Source organism: Caretta caretta, chromosome 2 (genome assembly GCF_965140235.1).
Source record: "Caretta caretta isolate rCarCar2 chromosome 2, rCarCar1.hap1, whole genome shotgun sequence".
Taxonomy (NCBI): Eukaryota; Metazoa; Chordata; order Testudines; family Cheloniidae; genus Caretta; species Caretta caretta.
In genome coordinates, this window is record NC_134207.1 from 25,081,721 (window position 1) to 25,096,336 (window position 14,616).

General features: G+C 43.4%; 1 protein-coding gene across 1 annotated transcript in view; it reads right to left on the reverse strand.

Annotated features, from left to right (window-relative positions):
• DEPTOR (DEP domain containing MTOR interacting protein) overlaps nucleotides 1–13,805 on the reverse strand; it is a 135,711-nt gene extending 121,906 nt beyond the window's left edge. The window contains exons 1-2 of the mRNA XM_048841560.2: nucleotides 13,495–13,805; nucleotides 12,862–12,957 (exon numbers count right to left, since the gene is read on the reverse strand). Of these exons, the coding sequence (XP_048697517.2) occupies nucleotides 12,862–12,947 (86 nt within the window). The 5' untranslated portion in view covers nucleotides 12,948–12,957; nucleotides 13,495–13,805. The remainder of the gene's footprint in view (nucleotides 1–12,861; nucleotides 12,958–13,494) is intronic.
• Nucleotides 13,806–14,616: the final 811 nt, after the last annotated feature.

Genomic DNA, 14,616 nt, shown 5'->3' on the forward strand with positions numbered 1-14,616 from the left:
ACTCATTATTTTTAAATGACGGGTTGCCAATACTAGAGGTGCATTCTACAGGGATAGAGTAGGGTTGCCACATGCTACTTTTCGTTTCTTTATATCTAAGTTTCTCTTTTTGCACTGACCAGGCAGCAAATGCATCCATTCAGGTTCTCCCTTCCCACTAAAGTAAATTACTCACAGCAAGCTGCTGAGCTCATTCTGCTGAATCCTTAGAAATCAAGAAGCAACTAACTGCTTCCTATGCCATAAAATTAATATTCTACACTCAGTAACAAATTTGGGTAATAATCAGTTGGATAGATAATTTATACAATTATTATGATCTTGACTGAAATTGTTCTACATACTTGCAGAATCACTGCTGTGAATAATCATTGGCATACAGCTCTTCAAAAGCAATTGACATTATTTGATATTCTAAATTTGAACAACTTTTATTGGGTTCTCTTCTCTGACTGGGTGAGCATAAATTCTAGAATCAGGTTTCTGAGGCAAACACCATTTCAAATTCAAAATTTGCTTCCTCTGAATATTCTGCAACCGTCATTTAAATTAAATTAATTAAATTAAAATTTTCACTGTTTCCATGATGTGTATTATAATTATGTATTAGTTTTTTCTGACAATGTGCAAGGCTCTGTGCAAAACCAGGAATACACAGTCCCTGCTCCAGTGTGCTTGCATCCTTTAAAGACAAAAGATACTTACAAAGGGAGAAAGAAAGGAATACAATATGCAAACACTATTTTAAAAAAATCCTGTCAATACATTCACTTGGTAGACTATACACGGGGGGAAAAAGGCAAAAGGGATTCAAACATATACAAAGCAAATGTGGTTAAAAATTGAGATGAACACTAACGGAAATGTTGTGACAGTATTCACCAGCTCTAGTGGCCTTAACAAGAGGAGACAGTGAAATGTAATAAATAAATAAATAAATAAATAAAACAACTGTCTTGGATCCCAAGACAAATGTGGCACTAGAGAATGGTTTACAACCATGTAAAAACCACATAATAACTAGAAAGGGTAAATATGTCAAAGCTGATCATGTGGAAACTGTTTATAAACTGAAGAAATCTGGGGGTCACGTGGATTCTTCCTGCATAACATCTCTGAGAGAGGGAGAGAGCCTTTCCTTTCCATCCACCTTGCTAAAATTCTCATCTAGGCGCTCATCATTTCATGTCTCAAGGCTTCTCCTCTTCCCCACCCTTGAGAAATGCAAACTTGCCCAGCTCACAACCATTCAAAGACAAAGATAATTTTCCTAGCTAGTCACTTTGACCATGTCACCCCTCTGTTTGCTTCCCTCCACTGGCTCTCCCTTCTCCCTCCCACCAAACACAAACCATTTATCTTCACTTTCAAGGCCCTTCACAGCCTATCCCCACCTTTGCTTATTATCTCTCTCATAGACCACTAGACATAGTGACTCACACCACTGAGCCCAATGGTGCCAGCCTTCGTGACTCACTTGTTAAATTTTCAGAAAAGCATCTTTGTGCTTTCTTTCATGCTGCTCCTAACATACAGGAGGAGCTCCTGGTAAACCTTTGCAAACATATCTCATTGGCCTCCTTCATACCCCTTCTTAAAACTCTCCATTGCTGTGATACCTCCAAAAAACTTGATAACACGCAACAGGTGTGCTTGAGACCACTCTCTAACATGCTGACCGGCACTGTCTCAGAGTTTCCTTGTGCTCTCCTGTTTGTCCGTATCCACCAGTTGTCTCTTGTCTTCTCTACTTGTAGTCTCTCTGGGGTGGAGACAATCTTTTTGTTGTGTGTTTGTGCAGCACCTAGCAGCGTCCTGGCTACACGCTACCACAATACAAATCAATAATAATAAATTAATCGTCCAATTTCAAGTAGAGACAGAAACAATTTAAGAATAGTTAATTTGCAGAAACGCATTTTGATGAATAATCCATGTTTCCTTCCCTCATGCCAGTTTTTCTCCCTGACTTTCTACCTCCTTATGCCCAGCACTGCTGTGTTAGACACAAGAAACAGTTTTAATGGCTAAAGTTACCCTACCAGCACTACCAGTAACAGACACTGGATACCACACTGAGTGATTTCAGCACCTCATGTTGTCCTGACGATGGCTAAAATTGCTCACATTTGTGCATTTGTAAAAAGTGCCAAAATTTACAGTTTAATTTTGGCTTTAACATCTGTGCCTCCGTCTTCCCATCTGTAAAATAAGGACACTAGTTCTTACTTATCTACCAGAGTTATTAGGATGATTAACTAAAGCTTCTAAAACACTAATGAGGTATTCAGGGGAAAGACACTATATAAATGCAAAGTATACTGATATAACATAAACTTCCTGAAAGCCTGAGTCTGTGATCAGTTTCATAATTTTTGAAGTTTAAATTCCAGGAAAGGGTCACATATTAAAGACCTGATTCTCCACTGCCTTGCACTTTGTGCAACCATGTACACATGTGCAAAGTGAGTGTGAAATGTTATCACTTTGATTTGGTACACAGCATTGAAGAATCAAAAAGGAACCAGGCCTCTGATATTTAAAACTCAGCCTTCCTATTTGTGCTTACTTAAATTTCAGGCCTACTCAGGTACTTTTTCAGTTATTTGAAATATATTTGATGTCACTGGGATGGCCAAGGATCTAAATGCACCTGCTGGGTGAGGCATTGTTAAAAATAGGCCAGAAGTCATTGTAAAATTATATTGTTGGAACTTCTGAAAATAATTGTACACTTTGGAGGTGTGTTTTTATATGGATGGAGGCCTATGATGAATCAGTTACGTAGTTTGTACAATATAGTTTTCAGCACCTATGAAATGAAAAAGTCAATATTTGCCCCTCCTTTTGTATTAGATCCTGTAAAGCATACAGTGAAAAGATACAGCAGAAACCTTGACTAAGAGAGATGTCAGACTTGGTTGTATGTAAATAGCTTTGCTCATTGTGACCTAAGGGCCAACTTATCTTGCTATACCACATGTTGGATTTCAAGATCAACCTTATTTTTAAAAACTGTTGGCCTGGAGTCTGAAAATGCTTTACATTCCAACACAAAGAGTGGACATCCTCATGGTGCCACAGGTCTTTTTTGCAGTGTAGCCATGTCCTCGGAACCAAATCCTATCTATCCCCAAACAAGGAGGGACCCATCTGAGGCAGCAGGAATAAGATTTGGGGAGCCAACCCAGTGGTGCAGGCTGCTTGTGCGTCCCTAAACCCAGCTCCATGAGGTCCCCTTCTTTGGCCCTGCTCGGTTGTGGTGGGAATGAGGAGCCTTGGTAAGGCAGAGGGGCAAGGCTAGTGGGTCCAAATGGCAGAACAGCCACAGGATATTGCCCTCTGAGAAGTAAGGTGCAAGAGCAGCACTGGTGACTGAAGCTTCAGAGCTGCTTTGCAGTCATTACTCTAACCCTGCCTACCAAATGGTGGATTCACTCACTCAGCCAGTCCAGTATGGTGTGGGGGAGAGAGGATTTGTCTCGTAAATAAGACTCTTGCACCTTTAATGCAGCTATTTTCATATATTCATTCAACTATTACAACTTTGCTTAATATTACGGAAAGCCAAACTGTGGATCACAACTCTTCGATTGTGTATTTGTGTAGAGTCTCTGGTGAGGCAGATTTTAACTGTAACCTGTTCCCTGCTCTAAATTTATGAGACTTCTCTCTTTATTGAACAGGGATAATTTCATTTCCTTGCTTTCCCTCCTCCACTCACTCTTTCAGTGCAGAGTTCCCAACCATTGGAGGGTAAGAGGTATCTAGGTTATGTCAGTTACCAATACAAACACCAGCAGCACTTCTCTCCTCTCTGGGTTGCCATCTCTTTTCCTACCCCAAATCTCTCTAATTTTATATACATCTCTCTCTTTCCACAGTTGGATAGTCATATCTTTCTTTATTCTCAAACCTCCTTGGATTTCCTATGTTTCTCCCTGCTGACAACCTTTGTGTCTGTGTGTCATCTTTCCCCTTCCCCTTTGTTTCCATGCATCTCATTCCTCTTGTTTCAGAGTTTCCCAGAAATGAAGGACCATGATTGCATATTATTATACCCATAATATCACACAATAGCACTTTTCTGGAAGCGTAGGATGTCTAGATTAAAATATTTTATTTTTCTTTAGATCTAAATTCAGTTTCACTTGGCTGCGGCCACTGCTACTGTGCAGGAACATAAGCATAGTCATGCTGCAGATATTTATCCTTAAGGGCTTGGGAAAATATGGGATTTCAATACACAATTCAAACCCTTTCCCCCCCAAGTTAGGAGCAAAACTTGACTTTATTTTAAGTATTCATTAATTTGATTAATATTTAAATTTAAAGAAAATTGCAGAGGCCTTGAAAGAAGCTAAATATTTAAAGAGTAATATATACAAAAAAATAAATTACATAAAAACGATGGTAGGATTACAGAGTTACAGTTTTTGGAGAGCTTTAAAATAATGCAAAAATTAAGGTCCCTAAAGCAAAATAATCTTGGCTACATTGTCCAGTACATATTGAAGTAAATGTGGTTACACAGATATAACTAGGAATGCAATTTAGATCATGTTTACTTTGTAGTACATACACTATTTAAAAGCCTAAATGGATAGTTTTAATATTGTGTATTCTTGTTTACAAAGAAAAATCTGAATAAAAGGTAGTGCACATATGGAAGTTAGTATTTCTGTAGAGATCTTAACTTTTGCATTTCCTGACATTATTAACATTGCAAGCTAATGTTACATTTATTTAGGCTTTTTTGGCATTTAATCTTCTAGGGGGCTATTATATAGAGTGTACAATTCCTGGAAGCTCAGGTACACTTCTTGAAACCACCACATGAACTAATCCTGGCTTGCTGTTGCCTCTTAACCTTGGCCCTCCCACTTCCTGTATCAGCTCTCCAACAACTCAGTCTTCCCCACAATAGTGTTTATTGAAATGCATAATTATACATTCAAAGTTCTTGGGCTTCGCACTCCAGAACAAACTGGGGTCAACAGAGACCAGGATATTTGTACCAAGAGGAGGAAATGCCCAGACTAGTTTCTGACAACTTTCAGCTAATCCAGGAGTGGAGGCCAATCCACCTCCTTCCTAGTTTCATGGTGTTCTCCTCACCTCATCCATTCAAAAAAACCTCTACCATGGTCTCCAACTCCAGTGATGTGAAAGGGGGAACAGGGAGAGGAAGTTCCTGTCAGAGTGTTGCGGACAGAGCTCCCCACCCATCCTGGTACCTATGAGACAACCTCTGAAGTGCTAAACCTGGGAGCCCCCACTCTCTGCAGTTTCAGATTCTCACCTACTTAGGCCTTGCGTGCCTGTTTCCATAGGGTGAAGATGGGTCTGCAATCAGTGAACAAAGAGGGGATGGAGTCCAGGCAGAATCCGACCTCAGTTCCCTAGGAACACTCTCTTTTTCAATGACACTTGCAGCTGCCATCAATTGTGCAGCAGGACAGCTAGCTGACATATGGGATGAGATCTGTGTTGCAGACAAGGTGTGTATGGACCATTTTTTGTTCTGCGTTTGTGCAGCACCGAACACAATGGGGTCCTGGTCTGTGACTGGGGCTTCTGGGCACCACCACAATACCAATAAGGTAATGATAACGTGTCACATGCCTACCTCTGCAAACTGCCCACACCAAAAACACTGCAGTGGGAGAATGGGTAAAGAGCCCAGCATACAAGAAATGGAAAAGCCAGGCTGCCTGAGCAGTGTTAATTCTGCCCTCAGTGCATGGGCATGATTATTACTTGATCTTCAATTCCTTGATCATAGGGTATTTCTCAAACAAAATATAAATACATATATGTGCATTTTAACAGTCTTGCTACATACATGTAGCTTCCTGTAACTGTGTAGACTGAAAGGAAATTGTTTTCTAAATGGTGGCTGTAATTATTAAAAACACATGTCTTAGCATATTAAAGGTCTAATAGCTTGATCTACAGAAGTGCCGAACATCCATAAATTCAATTTAAGTCAATGAGAGCTGCAGATCCCCGGGACCTTTCAAAATCAAGCCATACATCAGTAAAGATATATGGAACCATAACGCTACTAAAATTAGTATATGTGTACAACAATGAAGCATGTAACAGGGTGAGACGCCTCAGAGTCTGTATGAAAAAATGAGAATAGTAATACCTGTGAAATAGTATGTTGATTATGATTAAGACTGTGTAATGGAATAGATTCCCCGATCGTGGAGTGCTCCACTTTGAACCCTTAATGCTTTCAAGGCAATGCTTTGATGGAATTTCATTGGGTTTTTGGAAAGAAAAAAATAAAATCCATAATATGATTTATTTGGGTAGCTAACACTAGAGCACCCTGTCCCACACACTGTAGAAGGTTCAAAGGATGGAAATCTTCTTCCCCACCTCCTAGCGGTCTTAGGAAGTCTGCAGGGGAGAGACACCTCAGGTGAACCAACAGCCAATTCTCAATGTGTTAAAGGAAGGCGAAAAACCCTTTAATGCAGCTACTGGGCTTTGGAATGCTGTTGGAAAAAAGCTTTCCTGGCCCCCTATTTTAGAACTTGAAAAGGGGGGAAATACACATACCTCCTTCATGATGAATATTTATGACACAAACTAAATGTTGCCCTTTTCTCTACCATGTTGCATACATGCTTGCTCAAAAGCTGAAATAGTGTCCTGGCCTAGAGACAGTGGCTTCAAGACAGCTCAAGAGCTTATAAAATAAGAGGAATATAAAGATTTAGGTCACCACAATATCATAGAAGAAAAGTGATTAAATGTTATTGAAGTCACACCTACTCCAGAGTTTACTATTCTAGATCATAGTCAAATTTTAGTAAGCAACCAGATAGGTGTGGGTTCAGATATTCTAATGTTTCCCATTACTCTGTGGGCTAACTATGGCCCATGGACACTAACGACATGAAGCATGAGAAAACAAGGGGCCTGTGGACTAGAAAAAGACTACCTGTCAGGGATTTGGCAGTGGTAAACCATTATTGAACTCATCCTGTGCAGAAGGGCAAGATAGCAGACAGGTGTGACTTCTCAGAGAGAGCATGCATGCAGCCAGAGAGCAGTGTAAGACTCCAGAACATGTTTACTAACATAAAGGATCCAGCTATTGAAGCAGTTTTTTGTTGCCAGAGGAAAGGTAATTTGTAAACTAAGTTACGATTCAAAATTCTCTACATGAGGATAGCTATACTGTTGGAAACAAAAAACTCCCATTGACTTCAATCATATTATATATATTAATACAACTATATATTCTGATTATTAAATTTCTTTAAACCTGACTAATACTGTCCAAACTATAACTAGCAAAGGCTATGATACCCTCCCCCAGAGAAATCCATCTTGCTAGGAAATCCAGTGACATACACTTCAGATAGCTGCCTACCCGGAGATGCATTGGGACCATAGTGAGGAGGCAGGTTTGCAGCTTCTAAACCCCAGTCCTGTAGAAGGCTGGACCCTCTGCACTGCTCCTCTGGGTCTCCTTCCAGCTGAGATCATGGTTTCTTCAGAACCTATGCTCCCATTGGTCATGCATTCTTGCAGCAGTAATTAAGTTAGAGATTTGCTTAGATATCCACTACTTCTAAAAGTAGAAGGGACTATTGGGTCCCAAACATTTATTATTATAGCTAATAAAGGTATGTAGCATGACCTACCATCACCTTACACATCCACAAAGAATTTTTAATGAAGTTATTTCAAGTATGTGAATTAAGTCACACACACTGATTTGGTTTACAAATAATACAAGAGTATAATTATAAACACCTGATTTTCATAGGGTTTTTTTTTTTTTGCATAACCCTGTACCCCTCTTCTGTTTTCCTTTTATTTTTCCACGCCTGAGGTATGCAGTCATCTAAGTGCCTGCTAAGGTGCACGCCTGTGCGGCCATGCAGGACGCCACCAAGGGCCGTACACTTAACTCCTCCAGCCCCGGAGCTGCTGCAGTGAGGAGAGGTGCTCCAGGGCTGGAGGAGTTAAGTGCACGGCCCTTGGTGGCGTCCTGCCCCCTTCCACACTCCAAGCCCCTCAGCCCCACCCCTGCCACATGTCATCTGCATATTGGTGCACATAGCAAAATTAATTCCGCACATGAATGGGAAAAATTAAAGGGAACATTGGCAGTCATCCTGAAGTATGTGGCACTTACTCATACACATTTACCCACATAATCACCAGTCACTAAATCATCCCCTTTAAGGTCTTATATAACATTTGTAAGCATCAGTAAGAACTGAGTACAGTATGTTTCTTCAGAATATGTGTGTATAGTAATTTTCTAGCATCAGTTTGTCTGTCCTATACGCACCTATAATACCTTTATTGTAATATCTTCCTCTTTGAATCAATCAGGCAAGTTATTTATTTAGCATTAATATTTATATACTTCTCTTAGATGGGAAAAGAAAAGGAAACCACAAATATACCATTGGCCAAAACTTGTCTACGACCCCGTTTGCTACCATATATTAGAGGCCCTTATTTTCTGAAACAAAATGTGCAGCTAACAAACCTATTCTATTTGAGCATGAGCTTTCGTGAGCTACAGCTCACTTCATCGGATGCATACCGTGGAAACTGCAGCAGACTTTATATACACACAGAGATCATGAAACAATACCTCCTCCCACCCCACTGTCCTGCTGGTAATAGCTTATCTAAAGTGATCATCAAGTTGGGCCATTTCCAGCACAAATCCAGGTTTTCTCACCCTCCACCCCCCCACACACAAACTCACTCTCCTGCTGGTAATAGCCCATCCAAAGGGACAACTCTCTACACAATGTGCATGATAATCAAGGTGGGCCATTTCCTGCACAAATCCAGGCTCAAATAAATAGGTTAGTCTCTAAGGTGCCACAAGTACTCCTTTTCTTTTTGCGAATACAGACTAACACGGCTGTTACTCTGAAACCTATTCTGTTGCCCAGAAGATTCTAAACAGTGAAAAAATAAGACACAAATATCTGTATCAGAGGGGGATACAAATTCAGAGATAAACCTAGGCCCCAATCCTGCAATCAGATTCACAAGAGTGGATCCTTCCATCCATGTGGATCCCCATTGATTTATAGGGGTACAGACTGTCTTTATTTTCTCTAGACAGCATCATGTAAAAATAAGTAACATATTATTACTTAAGCAGGATGGCTTGCCCCATGGACTGGAGAACCTGCAGGTAAGCCAGCCCTGATTAGAGAATGAGCCTCATCCAGATGCTGCAGGGAGCAAAAGGACCTCAAGTCAGCAGGAGGGAAGTTCAGGAATCTGCAGGAAGACCGAAAGGCTTCTGGAGGGAAGACCCTGATATCTGGGGGCTTGGAATCCAGAGGCAGAAACCTGAGGCTTTGGCCTGGGAGTGGCCTACCAAAGCAGGAAAGGCCCCAGGCAGGAAGGCCTGGGACTAGTAGCGTGAACTGGAGCATGCTGGGAGTAAGCAGGCTTTTGCAGAAAGACCTGTATTGTGGGGTTTCCCTACAGACACGAAAGGGAGGAAAAGCCCCGGAATGACATGACAAGAAGGTAAAACCGGTGGACTGTGTCTTGGGACTGAGTTTTATTTTGGAGCATTATTTATGTAAATAAACTTGGACCCCTGAGAAATGGTGGTGAATGGACAATAAAAGCTTGTGCAGTGTTTATTTAAGAAGCCCTTTGAGGGGAAAATCATTGGCGGGTAGGGTGACCAGGTGTCCAGTTTTTGACTGGAACAGCCGGTCAAAAAGAGATTCTGGGGCTCCGGTCAGCACCACTGACCGGGCCGTTGACTATCTGGTTGGCAGCGCCGCACAGCAGGGCTGGCAGGCTCCCTGCTAGCCTCGGTGCTCCGTGGCTCCAGGGAAAAAGCAGCATGTCCCTCTACACATAGGGGCAGCCGGGGCAGGAGCAGTGTGTAAAGTCCCCAAGCGCCGCCCCCACAGCTCCCACTGGCTGGGAACCACAGCTAATGGGTGCTGCGGGGGTGGTGCCTGCAGAGGGGGCCTGGCCTGGCCATAGGAGGGACATGCCGCTGCTTCTGGGAGCCGCCTGGGGTAAGCACCGCCTGGAGTGTGCACCCCTTAGCCCCCCCACTCCCCAACCCCCTGCCCCAGCCCTGATCCCCCCTCCCGCTCTCTGAACCCGTTGATCCCATCCCAGAGCACCCTCCTGCACCCCTTATCCCCAGCCCCATCCCAAAGACCGCACCCCCCGCTAGAGCCCTCACCCCCCCTGCACCCCAACCCCCTGCCCCATCCCAGAGCCTCCTCCCACACCCTGAACCCCTCATTTCTGCCCACACCCTGGAATCTGCATCCACAGCCCAACCCCCTGCCTCAACCCAGAGCCCCCTCCCATACTCCGAACACCTCAGCTCCACCCCCCATTCTGGAGCCCCCTCCTGCACCCCAAGCCCCTCATCCCCGGCCCCACCTCAGAGCCTGTACCCCCAGCCAGAGCACCCAACCCCCTGCACCCCAACTCCTTATCCCAGCCTGGAGCCTCCTCCCGCACCCTGAATCCCTCATTTCTGGCCACAACCCAGAACCTGCACCCCCAGCCCACAGCCTGTACCCCCAGCAGGAGCCCTCACCCCTCTTGCATCCCAACCCACTGCCTCAGCCTGGAGCTCCCTCCCGCGCTCTGAATGCCTCATTTCTGGCCCCATCCCGGAGCCCACACCTCCAGCTGGAGCCCACACCCCCTCCCGCACCACAGCCCCCTGAGCCAGCCCAGTGAAAATGAGCAAGTGAGTGAGGGTGGGGAGAGCGAGCAACAGAAGGAGGGGGGAGATGGAGTGAGCGGGGGCAGAGCAAGGGTGTTCAGTTTTGTGTGAGTAGAAAGTTGGCAACCCTACTGGCAGGGCACTACAGCAGCACTCCTGGACATAATGGGTGCATGGGAGGTGGCTGACCCTACTACAACTTCTGCAGCAGTGGTGAGGTGAGTCTCCAAGGGTCAGATTTTTAGACGTATTTAGGTGCAGAGGTGTGCCTAGTGGCATTTTCAACGGAGCCTATTGCCTATCTGTCTCTTTAAGCACTTACCTCTTTAAGCACTTTAACGTACCTTTAAAAACTTGGCCCCAACAGCTGAAGCTAAGATTCCTAAGCTAATTGCTAAGAAAATTTATACATACCAGTTTAGAATAAGAACCAAAACCCAAGGGCCTGATCTTCATCTGACGCAAATCAGCACTGCTTCACTGACTCGGGAACTACACCAATTTAAACCAGCTGAGAATCTGGCCAGCATAAGTAACCTAAAAAAAAAAACCTACTAGCTATGAAAATGTCTTCTGAACTAGCATTTTAAAACTGAAGAGGATTCCTAAACGTTCTGCTTTAGCACTAATTATGTTCTTAGTTTAACTGCCAATGGCACATACTATTAAGATCAATTTGTATTTTAAAATATGTAACTTTGTTAGTCTGAATATTTGACTTCTATTGAGATGAAATCAAGAAATCTCATCTTAACAGCTCCCAGATCAAGCAACATTTTCAAAATTATGAATGAAAAATGTTAAACCAGCATTTTCAAATTTTCAGCAAATAATTTAAGAAAACTTCTGGCAAACACTGCTATTACCTCTTTCTGATTATACCACTATCATACAATCTTCTATATTTCCTCAATCACAAGTTATGTTAACAGGTTTCTGAGTAACAGCCGTGTTAGTCTGTATTCGCAAAAACAAAAGGAGTACTTGTGGCACCTTAGAGACTAACCAATTTATTGGAGCATAAGCTTTCGTGAGCAACAGCTCACTTCATCGGATGCATACTGTGGAAAGTGTAGATCTTTTTATATACACACAAAGCATGAAAAAATACCTCCTCCCACCCCACTCTCCTGCTGGTAATAGCTTATCTAAAGTGATCACTCTCCTTACAATGTTAACAGTGAGAATTTGGAAGCTTTAAATTTTCTTCTTTATTGCTCTGTGTAATGCATAGGAATTTGGTCAACAGATTCAAAAGTAAAAAAACCTTAATAAAAAAAGACTGTTGGAATAATGCAGAAAGACTTTGGATCTAAGAGACTAAAAAAACCTGGATCTTAATAGAGGTTTATTCCATCCATCTAACTTAATCATTTTTATAGTGCCAATCATATTTGAAGAGCTGGACCAGAAATCTATTAAAATCTATTTTTTAATTATTCCTCTTCTGGTTTTGCCTTTTAAAACCTCTTTGCTGACCTGCTGTCACCTTCCCCTGAGTCCTCAGATAGTACAGCTATGACCAAATTAGAAGTCCCTAAACAGAATAGAAAGCTGCCCCTGGACTGTAGCAGTCTCAGTAAATATTGCAAGGATGATATAACTCATTACCCCAGCCAGGCCCGCAATACTATTTACATATAGCCCAATTCCTAGCTGAAACAGCAGAGCAGAGCAGCTGTGACAGGCTGAAAGCAGGAGTTTTTTAAGAGTCTAATTGAAGCACACACAAAAACCCTTCATTTCCCAAACGTGTGTGCTTTAGCAGGTCTGGAAGAGATGTGTGTGCACGGATAATTTGGGTTTTGAGAGGGTGAGGCACACAAATTCACGGAGGTTGCAGTTCTGATTCTAGCTATCACTTACATCAGGTTCACACCATTGACATCAGTGGAGTTACTTCTGCTTCACACCAGTGGGAAACCAGAATCAGACCCTACAGGGTTGCACCTGTGCAACCGAGAACAAAATTTGAGCCATTGATTTAAACGGAGTTAATCCAGATTTACACCACTGTGAAGTAAAAAAAACCTGGCCCTTTAGCTGGCCGTTTAACAGCAATTTCCTTAAGTACAGGATCAAAGGAGTTTCCCCTTTTAGCGTCTTTAGTAATGCTTGTGCGGGAGGAAGGAGCCATCTCCTACCGTAACTGCTCCCCAGTGAGCAAGACTTCGGCCATGTGCTCCAGCTCAGCAGCCTTCTGCTGCATGCTGCCCATGTCCTCCTCCATCGCGGCCAGCCTGCCAGGGACATACACAACACAAGAGGGCTAAGGGAGGCTGCTGCTCTCAGCACTGGATGACTGGGCTGGTTTAATTGTTAAATGACAACTAGGCTAGGTTAAATGACAACATAAATACATCCCAACCTCCCCCCCCCCAACCTTATTAAAATCCCCTTCCTTCCCTGCAAACCCAGTAACTAAACATATCCTTAATCTGCATCGCACAAAGGGAACATTTCCGTCCAGTTCTAGTCTCCTGCAGGGTCTGCTTCGTTTTAATTAAGTCCCATCGATCGGTTACTTTGATTGCGTTTCCCAGCGCTGCAAAGCTGCAAGGGTGATTCTTATTTTGCAGCACATCGTTGCATGGCTACTTGTCTGGCTTCTCAAAAGAGAAGAGCTGCGCTTTTAAATTCCCGCATACAATTTATTTTTGACAGCTCAAAGAACACACGCTTTCTGCTCAGCTTCCCTTTGCAAAAAGCCTTTCTGAGAGACTGACTTCCCCGTCTGCTGGTTCCTAACAGAAGATCCACGCCTCACTTTCGCTTACCTTGATTGTGCAGGTCACCTTTCCTTTGTGGAGATAAAGAAAGATCCCACCAATTTCCTTGCTACTGTGTCACAGCCAGAGAGAGAGAGAGAGACACGTGGTTGCAGCAGCAGGTCCAGCCAAGACAGCAGCGTCCCCCTCTGTCTATCACATTGCTCGCAACTACTTCCTCCAGCATGGAAAAGACTGAATGTCACAGCGAAAGTCGTAGCAGACAAGGTTTGAGGGCGGAGGAGGGAGACCCTATGTTTATCACAGGCGACCTTTTAGACGGCAGAGTGCAGCCTAAGCTACCGAGCAACAGGAGAGGTGCTCTGAGGACTCAGGATACAGCTAACACACCCTCCCCTGCACCCCACCCTCTTGCAAGGAAAACTCCAGCTGTTCCTGTCCTCACTCTCCATACAGAGTTTTCCCTTCCTGCATTTCTTTGTCTACAGCAACTAAAAATAAGGGGGTGGGGAGGAGGGAGGGGGAAAAGAGAGAAGAATAAATAGACATCCTTTAGAACCAAATTCCCTGCCCTACTCCTCTAATTTTGCCTTGACCCCTTGTAGTGAGCACAGAGCTCCCAGTGTGATCCTCCTCCTAAATCACCCTAGACTTTTCCTTCTGGGGCTCTTTCCCTTGCTCAGTATAGGGGTCTTTAGTGAGGGAGCACTAGAAAGCAGAAACCCAGCCAAGTGTATAGAATTGTGCTAGTCTGTTGCAGTACCTGGTTCCTGACCGAAGTACAATGCCTCTCAGGTTGCACAGAATGTACCTTGGCAGCTATCCTTGGGTAGTTGCAAAGAGGAATCTAAGTCCAAATTCTAAGCACTCCAGCCTATAATCTGAACTGCCCCTTATCTCTAGCACTTTGTATTCCTGGTCACCTGTTAGGCAAACTCTAAGTAGGGTATTCATCAGAAACAGCTCCCCACTCCCAATTCTTTGCATACCCAGTCAAAAGGGGGTGCTAAATTCCAACAAGTACAGAAAAAAAAACAGAAACTTCCCACATGGGAGACAGATTTCAAGTGCACCTATAGTGCATCTTGCAGAATCTGCTTTCACCCCACTCACCTAGGGTTGCCAACTTTCTAATTGCACAAAAAGGAATACCCTTGCCCTGCCCCTGCG